Source organism: Dermochelys coriacea, chromosome 24 (genome assembly GCF_009764565.3).
Source record: "Dermochelys coriacea isolate rDerCor1 chromosome 24, rDerCor1.pri.v4, whole genome shotgun sequence".
Lineage (NCBI taxonomy): Eukaryota > Metazoa > Chordata > Testudines > Dermochelyidae > Dermochelys > Dermochelys coriacea.
The window spans coordinates 1,504,311-1,524,195 of record NC_050091.1 but is presented as its reverse complement, the minus strand read 5'-3'; the positions used below and the strand labels follow the sequence as shown (position 1 = coordinate 1,524,195).

Sequence of the window (19,885 nt, the reverse complement as noted above, 5' to 3'; positions counted from 1 at the left end):
GACTGGGGGGGCAGCATGGACCCCCCCGTCCTTTATCCCACTCTGGGGCCTCCTCCCAGCGGCTCCCCTAACCCCCAAACGGCGCCGGCTCCAGCGGCAGCGCGTAGTGTAGGTCCTACCTATAAACAAAGCCGGCCCGGCTGGGGGGGCCCGGTAGGGCGGGGGGGGGTTAATGAGCTGGGGGATGATCCAGCTCCCCCCACACCCCGCCCCACTGCCCAGAAGCCAGGGTGAGGGGCACAGTGAGGAGGCGGGGCTGGAGCGAGGGGGCGGTGGGCAGTCCCCCCTCCGCCCGCTCCCTGCCATAAAGGGGCCAGCGGCCCCCGGCGCCCCTTTGTCCGCGGAGAATGGAGCTAATCGCTGGTGAAAGTGACACCGTGAATGGGGCGCGGATTAGGGGCGGGGACCGTCTCCCTGGGTAACCGCAGGGGCTCGGAGTGCAGCTGATGGGATGTGGGGGGGGATACGGGACAGTGGCTCCCTGAGCCGAAGTTGCTGGCGAGGGGGGCGCCGGGGGGCGCCGCGGCGGGGGGTCAGGCCCAACTTTGAATGGGACCGAGCCCCAACAGGGGGAGACCCCTCCCCTCTCCCCCACCCCGGGCCTGGTTCATTGAAAGAAACGCCTCCCCTCCCGCCCCGGCTCCCTCTCTGGGATCCTGACTCCGGGCCCTGATTTCCGGGGGGCTGCCGCCCCCCACTCTGTCAGGAGCCGGACCTTGGCTGAGGGGCTGAGCTGGGATCAAGGGTTTGTTCTGAGATTTGTGTCAAATCCACTGGAGCGCCCCCCTCCCCTCCCCGAGCCAGGGACAGAACCCAGGAGTCCTGCCCCCGCCCCCCCAACATCCTAGATAGGCCTGAGCGTGTCCCCCCTCCCCCTCAGTTGGGGCCAAGGTCCCTGCAAACCGGCCTGGAGCCGCTGGTGGCCAGGCAGACGGAGGGGCTCGGGCAGGCCTCTTTCAACCCCCGGGCCCAAGCAGCGCCTGGCCGGCCCATGGCTCGGGGAGCGCGCGGGTGGGGCTGGGGGTCGCTGGCTGCCTGGAGCGGCCGGGGGGGGGGGAATGGTCCCCCCCAGCAGCACTTCTCTCGGCCAGGGCAGATTTCAGCACCTGGGACAGCGGCCCTGCCTGGGCTCCGTCGCCAGCGCCCCTCACCAGTGCCCCAGGGCTGCAGCGGGGCCCCGTAGGCAGGATCCACCCCCCTAAATCCCCACCAGAAACGGGACCCCCAGCGGACGGAGCCGCTGGCCCCCTCCGTCCGCTCTCCAAACACAAAGATCAGCTTAACGCCCGGAACACGGGGTGGGGGGTGTTTTCTCCGCCCCCCCCCCCAGCCCCTTGGTTGGATTAAGCCAAACAATTAGAAAGGGCCTAGCCTGGCGAGTCTTGCTAAAGTCTTGGCTTTAGAGGCATCCCGTGGCGGTGAGTTCCGCAGGGTAATTTCGCGGCTGCGAAGACAGTAGTAGCTCCTTGTTCGGACTCTCTGCTCTCCGTCGCCCGGCCCCTGATTCCAGCAGAGCAGGCGAGATCTGGGGGGCTCCGGACCCCGACCCCGGACAGTTAGTCCCGAGTTTGTCCCCAAAATACCCCCCCGCCTCTGGCTTCCCCCAATCCCGGGCCCCCCCGGGCCACCTCTGCACCCCGAGGCCCTCTGCAGCCCGGGGGTGGGAGCTGCCTGGGGAAGACTCCTCCTTCACTCCGCGGTTTGTTTGTTCCCCTCCAGCCTTGGCTGCACCCCAACTTCCCAGGGGAGTCTGAGCCTGGGGCGGCTCCAACCCGGGGGCACCGGACCGGGCCCCCTCCCCCGCCAGCCCCCGGTGCCGAGTCAGAGGCGCAGCCGGGGTCCCCCCCGAGCCCCGAGCCTCGCAGATCCGGACTGGGGCGGGGCGAGCCCGGCCGGTCACCTGGCGCCGCGCTGCCATTGGGCGGCCGCTCCCTCCCCAGCCCCCCCTCGTGCGGTTCCCCCCGGCCGGCCCGCGGGCGGGTCAGTGGGCGCTGGGCGGCTCCGCCAGCCGGCGGGGAAGTTACCGCGGTGCCGGGGGGTCGGGGGACCGGAGCGGACTCGGACTCGGACCCGGACCCGGACCCGGACCCGCGGGCGGCGCGGAAAGCGGCCGCGGCCAGTTGGAGAAAGTTTTCCCCGCGGGGGTCCCCATGGCCCGGCCCCCCCGCGGCCCCGGGCTCTGAGCCCCCCGCGGGGACCCCGCTGCGGCCGGGCCATGGCCCGCTGGCGGCTCTGCCTGGCCGGGCTGCTGCTGCTCCAGGGCTGCGGTGAGTGGCGGGGGGAGCCGCGGGACGGGGCCGCCGGGGGCCGGGCAGCGATTGCGGGCGCGGGGCTGGATTCACCCCCTTCACTGCCCCGAGCGGGGGTCTGAGCCCGGGGCCTGGGGGCAGAATCGGGCCCCAGGGGGCGTCGCTTCCCGCACACCCCGGCCGCTCCCCACCAGGGGCCTTGGCCAGCGCTCAGGGGCCCGTCTACACTAGTGCCCGTGGCCAGCCAGTGGGAAAGTCCAAAAAGTTGGGGGCAGGCTTTAAACCGCGTGAGCTGGGGGTGACCCCTCGCGGGCCCGGGGGTGGGGCGCTGCACTAGGAGAGAGGGAACAAGTGCCCCCCCAGGCGCTGTAGGTCAGACCCTGTGCTGTGAGGCAGCCAACTGGGCCCGTCCCCAAGCGCCCACCCCCCGCCCAGAGCTGCTGACTCTGGCTGGATCCCCAGGCTGGGGACACTGGGGGGCAGAGGGCAGGAGCCTGCCTGGCTCTGGGCATAGTGTGGGGCAGAGGGTGAAGGGGGCTGGAATAGGGGCCCTGAAGCCAGCTGGGCTCCCCTCACCCAGAGACAGTTTGTCTGCAGGATAGGTTTGGGGATCCCCCTAGGCCCCTGAGGGCTGCTCAGGTAGCCGGAGTGAGGGAGCTGTTCTCCTCCATGGCCCCGGGCTCTGGGAGGGGAGCCGGGTCTAGCACTTAGAGCAGGGCTGGGAGCCAGGACTCCTGGGTTTTCTCCCCAACTCTGGGACGGGAGTGGCGTCTAGTGGGTTAACGGGGGCTGGGCACATTTATGAGGCTGGTATTAGTTAAGCTGCTTTGAGCCCCGCAGGTGGCAGGCACTAGAGATGACGAAGTGGGGGTGGGGTCCCACTTTTTTCTGTCACCCTGTAGTTCTCAGTATGTTTGTACTGGGGGGCTAGTTTTCCCCCTCCCCCAGCCTGTCTGATGTGACAGCGTTAATCTATATCCCATTGTGCCCCGGTGATGGGGGGTCTGGACTGGCTGAGCCCCCTTTGGATTGGGGGGATGCTGTAGCCCCAAGTCCCCACCTGTGCTCCCTCTTCCGCTGCCCCCCACAATCCTCCGCCAGTGCTCGGGCCACTCAAGGTCATGAGTGGCTGGGCCCGGCCCACATCCAGAGTTAGTCTGTCAGAGACTGGGAGTCTCGGGGGTCTAGGGCCCCCCAGCCTGGGGCCAGCGCCAGAGTGTTGGGGAGGGGACAGGGCGGTGATGGATTGGAGGGAGGGCGAGCGCCTTTGAGGGATGGGGCGAGTCATGGGAACCTCACCCCGAGTGAGCTGGTCACGTGGGCCAGGCCAGCCAGGCAGATGGGCCGCCGGGGCCCCTGTCGGGCAAAGTGGGGGTAGGAGCTATTGTGCCTGCCAGGAGCACAATGGAGGTTGCCTCCACACCCTCTGACCTGCCCCATTGTTCCCCTCAGAGGCTGGGGCCCAGCCCCGCCACAGGGCCTCCCTGCCCCCAGCGCAGTTGCTAAGGCCAGGCTGAAAGGCAGCATCCATCAAGATGTCAGGCCGGCAAATCCCTGTGTCCCCCCTCCCCCCTAACTCACGGCTCCATCGTCACTGAGTTGACTTTGTGCTGCACCCTCCCACCCCAGGAGCAGGCGTGGGCGTCTGGGGACAGGAGCCGAGAGCATCCCAGGGATTGTAGAGCCAGAAGGGGGCATGGCGGCAGAGATGGGCGCTGGGGGGACGGTGAAAGGCCCAGGGACTTGGAGCACAGGCTGGCGTACTCTGCGCCCAGCAGTGAATGGCCCACGAGCGCCTCCCCTGAGGAGTGGGGTCTCTGGTGACACCCAGGGAACTAACTGCCTTTTCCCCAGCCACACTGCAGGCAGAGTGAGAGCCTGGGGGACTCCCTGCCACAGGGCCCAGCGAGGCCGAGAGCTCAGAAATGGCTCCCACATATCAGCGGAGGGCAAGGCACCCAGAGGAGAGCAGTATCTGTGGTCTCATGCAGGCAAACACCCCCCTGGGCAGGGCACACCCTTACAGGGACTCCTTCCCATGCCTGAGGCAGATGAACTGGCCTGCTTGGGTGCCAGGAGGGGCTAGGGTGAAGCTGGTTGTTACAGAAGCACCTGAGTGTGCATTGCACCAGCAGAACTGTTACACTCTCCAGGCTGGTCCACACAGTGCACACAGCTATGGCTTGCACTGGGGGGGGGGGAGGGGGCGGCAGTGGCATATGTATTTTGTGCACTTGCATGAATTACATAGGTGTGTCATGCCATGTGCGTGAGGGGGGGGTGTTCACTGACCCCTTGTGCACTGCCCTTGGGATGTTGTGTCTGCCATGCCCATTGGGTGCACACGCTGCGAAGGTTTGTGTGTGCATTGCACACCAATGGGGGTTGCATGTTCATGCCACACATGGGCAGACACTGCATCCGTGTGCTTGATGCGTCAGTGCGTGTGCTGGGCACGTTTCCCTTGGTGCCCCAGGCCAGCTGGTCGGGTCCCTCTCTTGGACGGAACTGTGGGTCTGTGGGGACCCTGGGCATCGACTCTTGGGCTCCAGCGCAGGCAGTTTTGGGTAGCTGGGGGGGGCCGCATGGAGAGTCCCACTTGGAAACCCAGGAACTGCTGCTCTTGTGGCCCAGCTCTACCCCAGTGTCACGCCCTGCCCAGCCCTTCAGCCAGGGCTAAGTAGCTGGGGGAGCCTCAGCCCTGGGGCCACTTGGCAGCCAGGCCAGAGGCAGGGTGGGGATATGCAGGGGATGAGTGTGGGCCCGGTCCAGGATCTTTCACTTCCTGGCCTGTCCCACTGTCTGGCTCTGCAGCGTACAAGCAGCTGCCACGTCCTGCCCCAGAGGTGGCTGACAAGGCAGGTCTGAGGGGCGTGAGACGTGTCACTGTGGGGTGACTCAAGGAGGAAGCTGGTCTGGGCACCTAGGGAGAGCCGGGGGGAGGGTGGGTGTCTGGAATCTCTGGCGCTAGACGGTGGGATGGCGAGCAGGTGAGGAGGTGGGTGTGCAGATGGGGGGAGCTAGCCACGGGCTGTAGAGATGGCGGCCGGAAGAAGGGGTGGAGGTGTCTGTGCAGACCATGGAGGGAGGGAGGGCTAGCCGGGCAGGTAGGCAGGTCCTGGAAGGAGGGATTGAAAGGTGCGGCTGGATGGAGGGCTGGCTGCAGGGTTGTGTATGGCTCTGGAGGGGGTGGATGGAGGTCACCGATGGAAGGTAGGGAGGGGAGGGGATGGAGGTGCCAGCGGGAGGGGTGCATGTGAATGGAGAGTGACAAACCCACCCTGGGTTGATCCTGCTCCCAGCGGCCCAGGGAGGTAGGGACCAATCCTGCCCCATTGTGGGCATTGCCTGAGAAGCGCTGGCTGTGGGATCTGGCCCCTGGTGCTTTGCAGGCTCCATGGGGCCCTGAGGTCTAATGGCTGCTCCCTACAGGGCTGGGCCGCCCCTCGGAGCTGGCGTTCCTGCTGGAGCCGGCGGACGTGATCGTGGTGCAGGAGCGGCCCCTGGTGCTGCACTGCTGGGTGGAGGGGGAGCCGCCCATCAGCATCACCTGGCACAAGGACGGGGCAGTGCTGGGCAACGACAGCCACGTGGCCGTGCTGGCCAACGGCTCACTGCTCATCGAGAGCTTCCACCATCAGCCCCGGAGCGGGGGCACCGCCAACCAGACCAGCGTGGGAGGCTACAGCTGTGCGGCCCAGAACCGCGACGGGCTGCTGGTCAGCCGCAAGGCCCGCGTGCAGTTCGCCAGTGAGTCGGGGCTGGGCACGCGCCAGCCCACAGCCCAGCCCTTAGTGCCACATGCCATGGACCAGCCCTTGCTGCTCCAATTACCACTGGTGGATGTTGCACATGGGCCCAGCCCCTTCAGACCCTCCCCAAGGGTTTGGGGTGCAGGGCTGGGAGGGGCTGGTGTATCTGGGCTCCAAACCCACTTGGGGGGGGTGTCCCAGCTGAGTTGACTGAAGGCGGAGCCCTGGTCCCACCCCCCACAATCTTAACACGTTGTGGGTGCCTCAGCCCCCTGCCTGTGGGTACATGGGGTGGGGGGTGAGCTGGGGCTGGACCATCCTTTGCTCCTTCCTGGCCCTGCCTTCTGCCATGTGGGGCCCTGAGAAGCCAGCTCCCTGCTGGGTGCCCCCCAGGCTCAGACACGGGGCAGCCCCCGTCCCCTCACCTGGCATGTGGCAGCTGCCCCAGAGTCCTGCATCAGGATTGTGCAAGGAGGGGCCTGGAAGGGCACTGCTCTGAGGGAGAGCGCAGCAGGGGGTGACTCCAGAGGGGAGATGGGGGGCCAGGACCTGGGAAGGGGAGCACCTGTCTGTTGGGGTCAGTGTCCAGAGAGGTGCCCAGTGGGGGGGGGTGTCTATGCCCTGACGGGTGCCTCCCCCCACAGCCCTGTCCAAGTTCCACATGCACCCGGCGTCCATGGCGGTGGAGGAAGGTGGCGTCGCCCGGTTCCAGTGTCTCATCCAGGGCGTGCCCGAGGCCACCATCACCTGGGAGCACAACCGCACGGCCCTGCCACCCAGCGACCACCGGTGAGCCCAGCTGGGGGGCTAAGAGCCACGCCCAGCCCAGCTGGAGGCGGGGGGGGGGTGACAGTAGGACCGGCCTGGTCCAGCTGGGGGGAAGAGGGGGGGGGCTCTGCGAACTCTGTGCTGTGCTCCCCACACAGGGGACTGGGGCTCAGCTCTCTGCCAGGCTGCCCCAGGTCTTAGCCCCTGCCCTGGGTGCCGGCTCCACTCCTTGACCTCTGCACTCCCCCACAGGTTCACCCTGCTGCCGGCTGGCATCCTGCAGATCACCGGGGTGCAGCGAGCTGACGTGGGCTCCTACCGCTGCGTGGCCAGCAACATCGCCAACAGCCGCTGCAGCCAGGAGGCCCAGCTGGCCATCAGCGGTGAGCGTGGGCTCAGCCCGGTGCAGGGCCACCAGCAGGAGCCCAGACAAGGGGTTAGAGCCCAGACTCCTGGGTTCTCTCCCCAGCTCTGGGAGCGGAGTAGAGTCTGGGGGGGCTGGCAGCCCGGACTCCTGGGTTCTATCTCTGTCTCTGGGAGGGAGGTCTGGGGGGTTAGAGCAGGGGAGCTGGGAGCCTGGACTCCTGGGTTCTCTCCCCACCTCTGGGAGGGGAGTGGGGTCTGGGGGGTTAGATCTGCGGGGGGCAGGCTGGGAGCCTGGACTCCTGGGTTCTATTATCACCCTCTCTCCCTAGTCTCAGTCCCCAAACTCTACAAGGAGCCCATGATCCTGTCGGGCCCCCAGAACCTGACTATCACGGTGCACCAGACGGCTATCCTGGAGTGCATCGCCACTGGAAACCCACGTCCCATTGTCTCCTGGAGCCGGCTCGGTGAGGGGGACGCCAGGTTGCTCCTGGGGACATGGTCGATTTGTGGGGGAAGCTTCGGGGGTGGGGGCTGGAAGGAGCTCTGGGAGATCACAGGGTGACACGGGAGAAGGAGTGAATATTGGGGGAGCTGAGGGGGGGCCCATGGGGCTGAGAGATGAGTGCCTGGGCGATGCAAGATCACCTGTCTGACAGGCTGCAGGGAGGGGAAATGGGGCCTTTCCCCCACAGGGACATGGCCCTGCCCCCCCTTACCCCTGGCTCCCCCCACCCCCAGATGGGCGCTCCATTGGTGTGGAGGGGATCCAGGTGCTGGGAACTGGCAACCTCATGATCTCGGACGTCTCGGTGAAACACGCCGGGGTCTACGTGTGCGCTGCCAACCGGCCTGGCACCCGCGTGCGCCGCACAGCCCAGGGCATCCTCATGGTGCAGGGTGAGTCTGCAGGGGCTGTGGGTCGGGAATGAGCGGCACCTTCTGGCCTCCCGGGACGGGGGCTGCTGAGGGGCAGAGGCCCGCAGGGAACGGATGGACACAGGCCAAGGGAGGACAGATGGCTTACAAATGCCTGGACAGACAGTCAGCCCCCTCAGCCGGCAAGAGCAGATGGGGGAGGGATGGGACAGGAAAATTTGCACTTGGCATTGTGTGAGTGATGGGGCAAAGGTCGTGGGGGGTGTGACCCTCCCCTCCCTTCCTGGTGACCTCTTCCTAGCCACCCCCATCCCCAGGCTGCAGAGGGGTTGGGAACCTGCCGAGCCCCTTCCCCCAGCGGGGGCTGGCATGGGAATAAATCACCTTCAGCAGCCGGCTTGGCTGGCCAGCCAACTGCTCCTCCAGCCCGGGGCAGGGGGGCTGGGACCCACGACTGCTCCTAGGGGCGTGATGCTGGGATCAGAGGGATTGGAAGTTCCCCCCCCACCAACCCCAGCTGGGGGTTGGAAATCACAGCCCAGTGGGGGGAGGAGCCCCCCCCGACTCGGACAGGGCTGGGGGGTCCAGTTCGAAGTGGAGCAGGGGAGGTCAGTCCAGTGCATCTCCCCCATGGGCAGGGACCCTGTTTTGGGAGGCAGGTCCCAGCCTCAGCCTAGCCCCTGGCCCCTCTCCTGGTCCTCGTTGGTGGAGCAGGGCTGAAGCTCAGGGCAAAGGATGCAGCCCCTCCCCTCTTGCCCCCCCCCCCGCAGAGGATGGGCTGCAACCTGCTGCCGCTGGCTTTGTGTGGCCCCCCCCCCGGCTGCTGCGTTTGCTGGAGCTAATGGGATGTGGCCCCATCCCAGCAGCTTAGGGGGCCTTTCTCGGCACACCAGCTGGGCTCTGCACCGGTCTCGGCCGCCGAGGGGCAGCTAGTGTGGGGCTGAGAGGCTCAGATGAGCTGGGGGAGGGACGCTCGGCAGCTGGGAGCCAGGGGCTGCCGTCGGGGGTGGAGGGGGGTTTCTGCCGGCCCCAGGCCGATGCCTTGATGAGCAAGTCACCCAGGCAGGCCAGGGCCCGTGGGCCAGTGCATGAGATTGGAGGGGGGCTCGCCCAAGCCGTGCCGCCCTCCCCAGGCCCAGCCCCACTCCCTGGGGTGCCCGCGGCTTGCTGGGGCTGGGTGTTGCCCACAGGTCACCGCCTGGCCCAGCTGGGGTCACTCCAGGCTCTGCCTGGGCCCTGGCTGCATGGCTGGTACCTGTTCGGTCTCTGCTGGGGTCCTGGGGGTTCACTGTGCCAAGGTCAGGGTTGGGAGTGCGGGGATCCCTCCATGGGGGGCAGGTGGGCGGGGCAGGGAGACGCAGGATCTGGGGTGGACGGAGGGAGGCAGGGGCAGTGTTCCCCAGTCCGCTCCCCACCCAACACCCCCCCCTTCTCCACAGCCCCCCCGGAGTTCGTGCAGTGGCCCCAGTCGGTGTCCAAGCCGCTGGGCAGCCGTGCCATCTTCACCTGCGTGGCACAGGGTGTCCCCGAGCCCCAACTTATCTGGCTGAAGAATGGCAAGATCCTAGCACCGGGCGAGAACATCAAACTCACCCACAAAAACAGGTGAGGTGGGGCACTGTGGCCCTGGCCACCTCAGAGTACTGGTCCCAATCCAGCCCCAAGGCAGGGAACTAGCTAGCTTGGGTGGTGGGGAGGAACTGGGGCATGGCACCCTGGCCTTCCAGGGGGTGTTGGCTCCAGGGCAGGGAACTGGCTGGCTGTAGGGCAGGGAATGGGGCACCGACCCCAGGGCGGAGGACAGGCTGTCTCAGGGGGGGCAGGGAATGGGGCACCGGCCCCAGGACGGAGGACCAGCTGTCTCAGGAGGGCAGGGAATGGGGCACCGACCCCAGGGCAGAGGACCAGCTGGCTCGGGGGCAGGGCTGATCCCAGCCCCCCACTCTCTGGCTCCCCCAGCACCCTGCTGCTCCAGGGGCTCACGGCGGGGGATGAAGCTATCTACCAGTGCATCGCCGAGAACAGCGTGGGCACCAACCAGGCCAGCGCCCGCCTGGCCCTCACCCTGGCCCAGGAGCTGCCCAGCTCCCCCGAGGGCATCCGGGCCACCGCACTCTCTACCACCTCCATCCAGGTGTCCTGGCAGGCGCCCCCCCCGGAGGTGACCGAGGGGCTCATCGGCTACGTGCTGAACATCCGCAGGGCGGGAGGTGAGCGGCTCTGCCCCCCCCACCCCATGCCCCCCCAGAAACACCCCCCCCCCGAGCCCTCACTCCCCCCCGGGCTCCCCCCAGTTACATTCCCCACCTCCCACCCTGCGTCCGTCCCGCTGAGCCCCCAGGCTGCACCCCCCCAGCCACCGCCAATTCCATATCCTGAGGTGACCTCCAGTGAACCCCAGTGCCCCCCCCGGCCCTGAGCCTGACCCGCAGTGAGCCCCCAGCCACTCAACAGCCCCCCCGCCCGGGCCTGCCTGTTTCAGAGTCCGACAGCCGGGAGCTGCAGGAGGCCGTGAGCAAAACCACCTTCCAGCACCTCTTCACCGGCCTGGCGCCCGCCACCACCTACTGCCTCCGCCTCCGAGCCTGGTCGCCACTGGGGGCCAGCCAGGACTCGGAGCCCGTCCTGGCCACCACCATGGGCAGCAGTGAGAGCCCCCCTCACCGGGGAATCCGAACTGCCCCAATGTCCTAGCCTGACCCTGGGGGGCGCTGGGCTGCAGGGGGCGGAGGTGGGGCTCAGCAGGGGGTGTTGGGCTGCAAGGGGTGGGGGTGGGGCTCACTGGGGGCTCTGGGCTGCAGGGGGCAGGAGTGGGGCTCAGCAGGGGGTGCTGAGGAGCGGGGGCGGGGCTCAGTAGGGGACGTTGGGCTGCAGGGGGCGGGGGTGGTGCTCACCGGGGGCACAGTCGGTGCTGGCCCCAGTACGGCACTAGGGGGGTGCTGTGCTCCACAAGGTGCTCCCTTTCCTAGGTGCTCTACACCCCAGTTCCTGAGCCCTGGTCACAAAGGCCAGGGTGCCCCCCCCACCCCAATGGCTGGCCTAATCCCACCACTGGAGGGGGTCTGGCTTCTCCCACACAGAATCCCCCCTTCAGCTACAACTGGACATAGGATCCTGCTTCCTCTCCTGTCCCAGTATGCTGGGCAGCTAGCCAGCAGCTGCCATGTTCCACCCCAGAGGTGGCTGCATTTCTGTGCTGGGTGAAGAGCTGCGTATAGCTCACTCTCCCTGCCTCCTCGAGGGCTGGGGGGGCTGTCCCAGTACCGGGCGCTGAGCCCCATGGTCTGTTCAGTCCCTGCAGCCCCCAGCTTCTTCACCAAGGTGCTCAACGCCAGCGCGGTGCAGGTCTTCTGGGCGCTGCCCTCCCAGCCAGGCCGGATCGAGGGCTTCAAACTCTTCCACCGCAAACTGCCCAGCCCCCACTTGGAGGGGCCGCAGCTCCTGGCCAGCACGGCAAACTCCTACCTCTACAGCAACCTGGGTGAGTGTCCCTCCCCGCTCAGGCCTGTGCCCCCCCCACAACCCCCTCCATGCAGTTCTGTGCCCCTCCATGGTCCTTCCTCCCGCAGCCCTGTGCCCCTCCTCACAACCACCTCCATGCAGCCCTGTGCCCCCCCCCCACAGCCCCTCCGCCCTGCAGGCCCCAATGGCCCCTCTCCATGCAGCCTGGAGCACCTCATGCCCTCCACCCGGCCTCTTTGTGAGGGTCCCCTGGGTTTCTCTCTGTGTTGGGGTGACCCCTGGCACTGTCCCACCCCCATCCTAGAGCAGGGCTCTCCCCCCACCCCATGTACTCAGCCTGTCCGGTTTGGCCTCTCGCCAGGTACCAGCCCTGCCAGCCAGCCCAGTGCCCCTGCGGGAGGCAGCCCCTGCCCCCTGCTCACACCCTGCGGCTCCTTCCCCACAGAGCCCTTGGCCACCTACGAACTCCAGCTCCAGGCCTTCAACGGGAACGGAGACAGCAACAGCACCGTGCGGGTCGTCCGGCTGGAGGGGAGCGGCCAGACGCTGGGTGAGGGGCTGGCGGGTGGTGGGGGCCTGGCTGGGGCAAAGACAGCACCCAGCTGGGAGCCAGGCCTCCTGGGTCTGTTCCCCCCTGCCCTGCCCTGCCCTGCTGCGTGCCTGGGGGAGAAACCCCCCCAAGAGGGAAGCAGCCAACTAGGGGGCCTGGCCATGGGGGAGGCAGGGGAACCAGGCCTGTGGGCTGCTTGGGGGGTGCAGGGGGGACCCGGCCCATGGGCCACCAGTGGTCATGTGGGGTACAGGGGACCAGGCCCGTGGGCTGCCTGTGGCTGTGAGGGGTGCAGGGGGGACCCGGCCCGGGGGCTGTCTGGACGCTCTGTGCTTTCCCTCCCTGCAGACGCAGACCCCGGGTGCCACTGTCGGCCGGAGGAGAGCTCGCTGGCTGGCAGCGTGGGGGGCGTCCACATCGGCATGGCCAGCATCATCCTCTGTCTCCTCTTCCTCGTGTTCGGCTACTGCAGGAGGTGAGTCCCCTGGGCGGCCGCTCTCTCTGTCCATCCGACATCCCCCCTCCGGCCCCTCGCATGGGCCGCGGGTCTCAGGACTCTGCCCTCCCCCGTGCCTGGCCTAAGAGAGTCCAGCTGCTGGGGGCATGGGGCTGGTGCCCTCCAGGCCTCATTGCAAGCCCTGGGCTTTTCCCATGAGCCGTGCCGCTCCCCTTGCTAACCCACCCTCCCACATTGCAGCCTTTTCTGCAGGAACGGCCCTCAGGACAGCTGGACGGTGCCCCAGGGGGCAGAGCTGGCCCAGCCCGGTGCCCACGATGACCCCCGCAGCCTGTGCACACAGCCGGGGCAGGACAAGCCGGTGGAGATGAGCGACCTGGTCACCCAGGTGAGGATGTGGGGCCCAGCCTGGGGGGGGCACCGGCAGAGCACCAGTTTGGGGGGACACAGTGCAGGGCCTTGTCTCTGGGGCAGGGCAGGGCAAAGCCAGCCAGCCCCAGCAGCTGGCCAAGGCCCCAGGGAGGGGCAGGATGGAGGAGTGGGGCAGTGGTGATGTTGGGACCAGAAGGGCTGGGCTGGGCCATGCCCCAAGCCCGGGAGCTGTTCCAGGGGAGCCTAGTGCAGGGGGTGGGCACAGGTCCCGGGGGGGGGGAGAGGGCCAGGCAGTACCCCGGACACAGCATAACCCTGCCCCTCCTTCCCACAGATCCTGCCGCGCCCAGATGTGCCCCATGTCGATGTCCCCATCGAGCACTACCCCCACCCGCAGCCCCCGGGGTAGCACCACCCCCCAGTCTAGGGGCCCAGCCAGGGGGGGGGGCAGCCATAACTCAGGCCCACCCCCAGCTGCAGGGACTCTAACCAGAACCTCCAAAGACTCTACCTCACCCCCCACCCCCGGCTCAGGAGATCTATTTTTAATACACAAACCAAAGCTACCTCAGCCACGTCCTGCCCGCAGCGTCCCCCAGACCGCCCTCCTTGCCCCCCACCAGCCCAGGCCCCCAGTGCAGGGGCCATCATACCAAAAAGCCCCTTGGGGCAAATCGAGAGGAGGGGGGGTGAAAGGAGCTGGGGCAACGGGCAGGGGGCTGCAGCCTTTCCCCAGCCCAGTGCATGGGGGCTGGGACTTAGTTCCCCCCCCACTCCCCTGCTGAGACAGGGCTGGGCCCCTCCCACACCCATATCCCCAGGGTGGGGATGGGGTGGGGAAGCAAGGAAAACTCCAGATCTCCCTGAGCTTCCCCCTCTGAAGGAGGGGGTTCAGCTCCCTAGTCTGTCACAATTCCCGCCCTGCCAAAGTACGGTGGGGGGGGAGGAATTGTCCTACCAGCCTCCCCCAGGTGGCACCTGCACCATGATGCCAAATAGCTCCAAACCACATGGGAACCACTGGCTGGGCCTGGGGACCGTCCCATAGAGTGACCCCCCGATGGGGGGGGGAGGCCAGGTGCCCAAAGCCCCCACTACCGATGCGGGAGGCCAGGTGCCCAAAGCCGCCTCCTCCCCCATTCAAAACTCCCTTTGCTGCTTTGCCATTTTTGTCTCTAACCAAATATTTTAAAAAAAACCAACCAAAAGCCAAAATTCTGCCCCAGACATGCAGCTTTAAGGAGCTGGTGCCCCCCCCCCGACAGAGGCTGGCACCGTTCCTCCCCCTCGCCCCCATCTGGCCTGTATCTCACTGCTGAGCTGGGGCACCAGGCCCCAGAGCTCTTTTCTCCCCCCGCTCCTTAGCTCTGTCTTCCCAGTGCAGGTGGCTCCTGTCCTGCTGCCCATGGGCACAGGCCCCCCCAATGCCAGGCACAGGGGCAGTGCCCGGGGGGGGGCTGTGTCCCCAGTAACTAGGAAATGCCCAGCTGGGGGAACAGAACCACTCCTCCCTGCCCAGGAGGGCTGCAGAGGCAGGAGCCCCAGCCCCTTAGCAAAGCAATAATGTCTGCCCCCCCCGGCATGCTCCAGCTGGAAGGGGCTGGGGGTGGGAGCAATGGCACAGGCCCCTTAGTGCCAGTCCCACTTCCAGCCCTTTAAACATGGGACATGACATGAATTGGGGAGGGGGGGAAAACATCTCTTCCCCCCACCCCCCCAAGTAGCCAGAGCCACTTGGAACCATCCTTTGGGCCGACAGTCTGGGCCCAGCGCTTGTCCCCCGGGGCTGTCTGTCCGTCTGGCCTGTGCCCTGCAACGAGGCCAGGCGGGAAAGGCAGGTTCTGGCACTGGTGCCAACAAGTGCCCATGTACGTGAAAACATGCTACCAAATGTCGTGTGGGCGCGAGCCGGCTGCCCCACGTGGCCTGTAATCAAAAGCCCTTTGGGTTGATTGGGGGGGTGGCCAATGCCGCAGCTGATGATTGTAGATTTTGCTTTGTTAGATGGTGGCTCCATGGCAGCTGGGCCAGATGCTGCCTCTGCCCTGGCATGCAAGCGGCTGCTGTTTGCAAAGGGCTCCTGAATCCCGGCTTGTCACCCCCCTGCAGTGGGCAGAGCCCCCCTCCGGCAGCATGTGACAGACCCTCCAGGCCCAGCACCCTGTCCAAAGTTGTCCAAAGATGCCCTGTGCCACTTTCTCACCTCCCAGCACCAGGGTCCATGTGGCACCAGTCCCCCCCCCCCAAGTATTAATTAGTGCTTTTTGCTAGTACCATAACTCACTCCATGGTGCAGGGCACCCATTTCACTGGCTGGGGGCTGGCTTGAGCAGACCCTGCCCTGGGGTCCCCTTCCCTTCAGCCAGAACAGGATGGGCTGGAGATGGGGGGGGGTTAGCCCTGTCTTTGTGCCCCCTCACCCCAGCACCACTGCTGCTCTGGCCCCTGCCAGGCTCCTGGGGGACGGGAGCATGTTTGCCTCCTTCTGCCAGGGCTTAAATGCCAAAGATTCCCTTGGCCCCAATGCCATGGGCCTGCTCCAAACTCCAGGCCTTTCCCCTGCAGCCCGGCTGCCCGTGGAGCTGCTGTGCTCTGTGGCAGTGGGCTCCAGCCAGGAAGCTCTGCCGTGGCCCAGGCAGCGTGATCCCTCCTGGCCTTGAAATCCCTCTTCCAGCCCCTGCCCCAGATCCCCCCCTGGAGCTACCATCCCAGCAGCAGGACTGGGCCCCTCGGTGGGGGTGGGGGAGAAGAGGCTCTGCAATGCCGTGACCCATGTTCAAGCTCCCCCCAGTGGCCCCAATCCCCAGCCCCATGGAGCCGCTGCCCTTAGGTGTCGAGACACAAACACTAGAACCAATGAGCAGATTCTGTCCGCGCGTCTGTCTGTGTAACGTGCCAGGGCTGGAACCGCGCCAGAAGCTTTAATGGGCCGGGCAGCACCAAGCAGCCAGCCCAGAGCTGCTACTGCCCAGCCTGCTGAGAAGAGGAACCGGGCCAGAACCAAGCCAGGACCTCCCCCGTCAGAGGATGGAGACAGGAGCATGACCTGGCCCCTACTCCCCACACGCTGCAGCCAGAGGCTCAAGGGCTTGAAAGGTGCAGTTGCTGCCACTGAGGCTCTAGGCAATGGTGCAGGGCTTAGGGGGAGCCTCTGGGGCTCTAGGCAATGGGAGCCATGCATGGGGCAGGGCTGGGAGGAGACAGCCCCAGCTTGAGCTTAGAATAACCTCAGCTCTAGTCCCTTAGCTCCACACCCTTCCTGTCTTCACCCCCCTCACAGCCTCCATCCCCTGCCCCTCACCGCTCCTCTAGCACCCCCTGCCAGTGCATTTAACAGCCCATAGCTCTCCCCAGCCCCAGGGAGGAGCACCCTGTCCCCCAGCTGTGCCTGGGATGGGGGGCAGTGGGGCCAGGGCAGCTGGGCGTTCAGCCCCAGGAGCTGGAGTGCAGGGCCTGGCCGTCTTTGACTGTTAAAATTAAAAATAAAATGGAAAAAGGAGCCTGGCAGCACGTGGTGTCCTTGGGGGTGAGCCATGCATCTGTTACGGGGCCTGGTCCCATCCAGCCCCAGCTAGTAACAGCAGCTACCTGCCCCGGGCCCAGGGGAGACAAACGGGGTGTGTGCTCCCATCACAGGTCCCCCATCCCCTCTGGAGAGGCCAATGGTGCAAACAAGGCCCATAATCTGAGCACAGGGGGGTGGTGGGGGCAGGGCTGGCGGGGACAGAGCTGGCCTCCCAGCCCAGCCCTCCCCCAGGGGAAAGGGGGGGGCACAGTCCTACCAGCTGCCATCAGAAGCAGCCCCTAACTTCCTGCTCAGGGCAGCAGGAGGAAGCTCAGGCCCCTCCCTGCAGGTAAGCGGGGCACCTGCTGAAAGGCCAAGAGCAAAATCCAGGCGCTTGTTCCCCCCACCCCTCAATTCCCCCAGGCAGGACAGACACCCCCTCACTGACCCCCAGAGCCTCTGGAAGGTTTGGGCTGCCTGCACTCATGGCCAGGAACTGGATTCTCCCATGCAGCCCCATATGCAGGGCTACTGGGGCCATCTAGCCGCAGGGAAGGGGCAAGTACCCACTGGGGGCGCTGGGCCCCAAGCCCCTGACTCGAGAGAGGAAACCCAGCTGCAGCGGGAGCTATGCCCTGGCCCTAAGTGCAGGGGCTGATGCCCTGGGCATGGACCCCTGCCGGCTGGGAGTCCATCTTTCTATTGCAGTGGGGGGGGGGGGAGGGGGCTGGCCCTCATCCAGAGCTAGCCAGCCCCTTGCCTCCTCACCATCTCACCCAAGAGCCTGGGGGCACACGTGGGGCAGAAAGGAGCTAGCCTTCCTTCCTTCCTTCCTGCCATTTCCCACTGGCTGGGGGCAGAGGGGCTTGGATTCTCCATGGCAGCAGGAGCCCAGCGCAGTTATGGAAGGCCACGCCCCGGGGCAGGCTGGGTCCATAAGAACGGCCCTACTGGGTCAGACAAAAAGGTCCATCTAGCCCAGAGTCTGTCTTCCAACAGAGGCCAATGCCCGTTGCCCCAGAGGGAATGAACAGAACAGGAAATCATCAAAGGATCCATCCCATCACTCATTGCCAGCTGCTGCCAAACAGCGGCTAGGGACACCATCCCTGCCCATCATGGCTAATAGCCACTGATAGACCTATCCTCCATGAACTGATCTAGTTCTTTTTTGAACCCTGTTATGGTCTTGGCCTTCACAATATCCTCTGGCAAGAAGTTCCCCAAGTTGACTGTGTGCTGTGTGAAGAAATACTTCCTTTTGTTTGTTTTAAAGCTGCTGCCTATTCATTTCATTTGGTGACCCCTAGCTCGTGTTGAGAAGTAATAAACAACACTTCCTTATCTACTTTCTCTACACCAGTCATGAGTTTATAGACCTCAAACATATCTCCCCTTAGCTGTCTCTTTTTCAAGCTGGAAAGTCCCAATCTTATTAATCTCTCCTCATACAGAAGCTGTTCCATACTCTTAATAATTTTTGTCACCCTTTTCTGAACCTTTTCCTATTCCAATATATCTTTTTTGAGATGGGGCAACCACATGTGCACAAAATATTCAAGATGTGGATGTACCATAGATTTATATAAAGGCAACATGATATTTTCTGTCATATTATCTATCCCTTTCTTAATGATTCCCAGCATTCTGTTCACTTTTTTGATGGCCGCTGCACATTGAGTGGATGTTTTCAGAGAACTCTCCACAATGATGCCAAGATCTCTTTCTTGAGTGGTAACCGCTAATTTAGACCCCATTTTATAGGGGATTATGCTTTGCATTTATCAACATTAAATTTCATCTGCCATTGTGTTGCCTAGTCACCCACTTTTGAGAGATCCTTTTGTACTCTTCAGAGTCTGCCCAGGTCTTAACTATCTTTAGTAATTTTGCATCATCTGCAAATTTTGCCACCTCACTATTTACCCCTTTTTCCAGATCATTTATGAATGTTGAATAGGACTAGGCCCAGTGCAGAGCCCTAGGGGACACCACTATTTACCTCTCTCCAACTGACCATTTATACCTACTCTTTGGTTCCTATCTTTCAATCAGTTACGAATCCATGAGAGGACCTTCCCTCTCATCTCGTGGCAGCTTACTTTGCTTAAGAGCCTTTGGTGAGGGACCTTGTCCAAGGCTTTCTGAAAATCTAAGTACACTATATCCACTGGATCCCCTTGGTCCACATGCTTGTTGACTCCCTCAAATAATTCTAGTAGATTGGTGAGGTATGATTTTCCTTTACTAAAGCCATGTTGACTCTTCCTCAAAAAATTATGTTAATCTGTGTGTCTGACAATAGTGTTCTTTATTATAGTTTCAACCCCTTTGCTGGGTACTGAAGTCAGGTTTACAGGCCTGTAATTGCCAGGATCACCTCTGGAACCCTTTTTAAAAATTGGCATCAAATTAGCTATCCTCCAGTCATATGGTACAGAAACTGATTTAAATGATTGCTTACAGACGAGAGTTAGTAGTGCTGGAATTTCATATTGAGTTCCTTCAGAACTCTTGGGTGATACCATCTGGTCCTGATGACTTAGTGCGGTTTAATTTATCAAATTTGTTGCAAAATCTCCTCTAGTGACACCTCAATCTGGGACAGTTCCTCAGATCGGTCACCTAAAAAGAATGGCTCAAGTTTGGGAATCTCCCTCACATCCTGAGCTGTGAAGACTGATGCAAAGAAATCATGTAGTTTCTCCGCTATGGCCTTATTGTCCTTGAGTGCTCCTTTAGCAGCTCGATCGTCCAGTGGGCCTGCGCATTGTTTAGCAGCTTCCTGCTTCTGATGTACTTCACAATTTTTTTTTTCAAAAAAATTACTTTGAGTCTTTGGTTAACTGTTGCTCAAGCTCTTTTTTGGCCTTCCAAACTGTATTTTTACACTTCATTTGCCACTGTTTATGCTCCTTTCTATTTTCCTCCCTATGATTTAAACTTCCACTCTTTAAAGGATGCCTTTTTGCCTCTCACTGTTTACTTTGTTGTTCAGCCCCACTGGCTCTTTTTCGTACTCTGTTTTTTAATTTGGGGTATACGTTTAAGTTGACCCTCTATTATGGTGTCTTTAAAAAGTTTCCATGCAGCTTACAGAGGTTTCATGTTTGGCACTGTACCCTTTAATTTCTGTTTCACTAACCTCCTCATTTTTGTGTAGTTCCCCTTTCTGAATTTAAATGCTACAGTGGTGGGCCGCTGTGGTGTTTTTCCTGCCACAGGGATGTTAAATTTAATTATATTATGGTCACTATTATGGAGCAGTCCAGCTATATTCACCTCTTGGACCAGATCCTGTGCCCCACTTAGGACTAAATCAAGAATTGCCTCTCCTTTGGTAGTTCCAGGACCAGCTGCTCCAAGAAGCAGCCATTTAAGGTGTCAAAAAACTCTCTCTCTGCATCCTGCCCTGAGGTGACATGGACCCAGTCAATAGGGGAATAATTGAAATCTCCATTATTTATTATTAGTTTTTTATGTTAATAGCCTCTCATCTCCCTGAGCATTTCCCAATCACTATCA

At 63.3% G+C, this 19,885-nt stretch overlaps 1 protein-coding gene across 1 annotated transcript; it reads left to right on the top strand.

The window, feature by feature from the left end:
* Positions 1–15: 15 nt before the first annotated feature.
* Positions 16–12,505, top strand: LOC119847956 (immunoglobulin superfamily DCC subclass member 3-like). The gene is made up of 14 exons (XM_043502267.1): positions 16–108; positions 1,720–2,267; positions 3,879–4,009; positions 5,682–5,999; positions 6,646–6,790; positions 7,022–7,158; positions 7,465–7,602; positions 7,877–8,035; positions 9,454–9,619; positions 9,974–10,224; positions 10,497–10,661; positions 11,307–11,495; positions 11,922–12,026; positions 12,375–12,505. The coding sequence occupies exons 1-14, from the start codon at positions 16–18 to the stop codon at positions 12,503–12,505; spliced, it is 2,676 nt and encodes an 891-aa protein (XP_043358202.1).
* Positions 12,506–19,885: the final 7,380 nt, after the last annotated feature.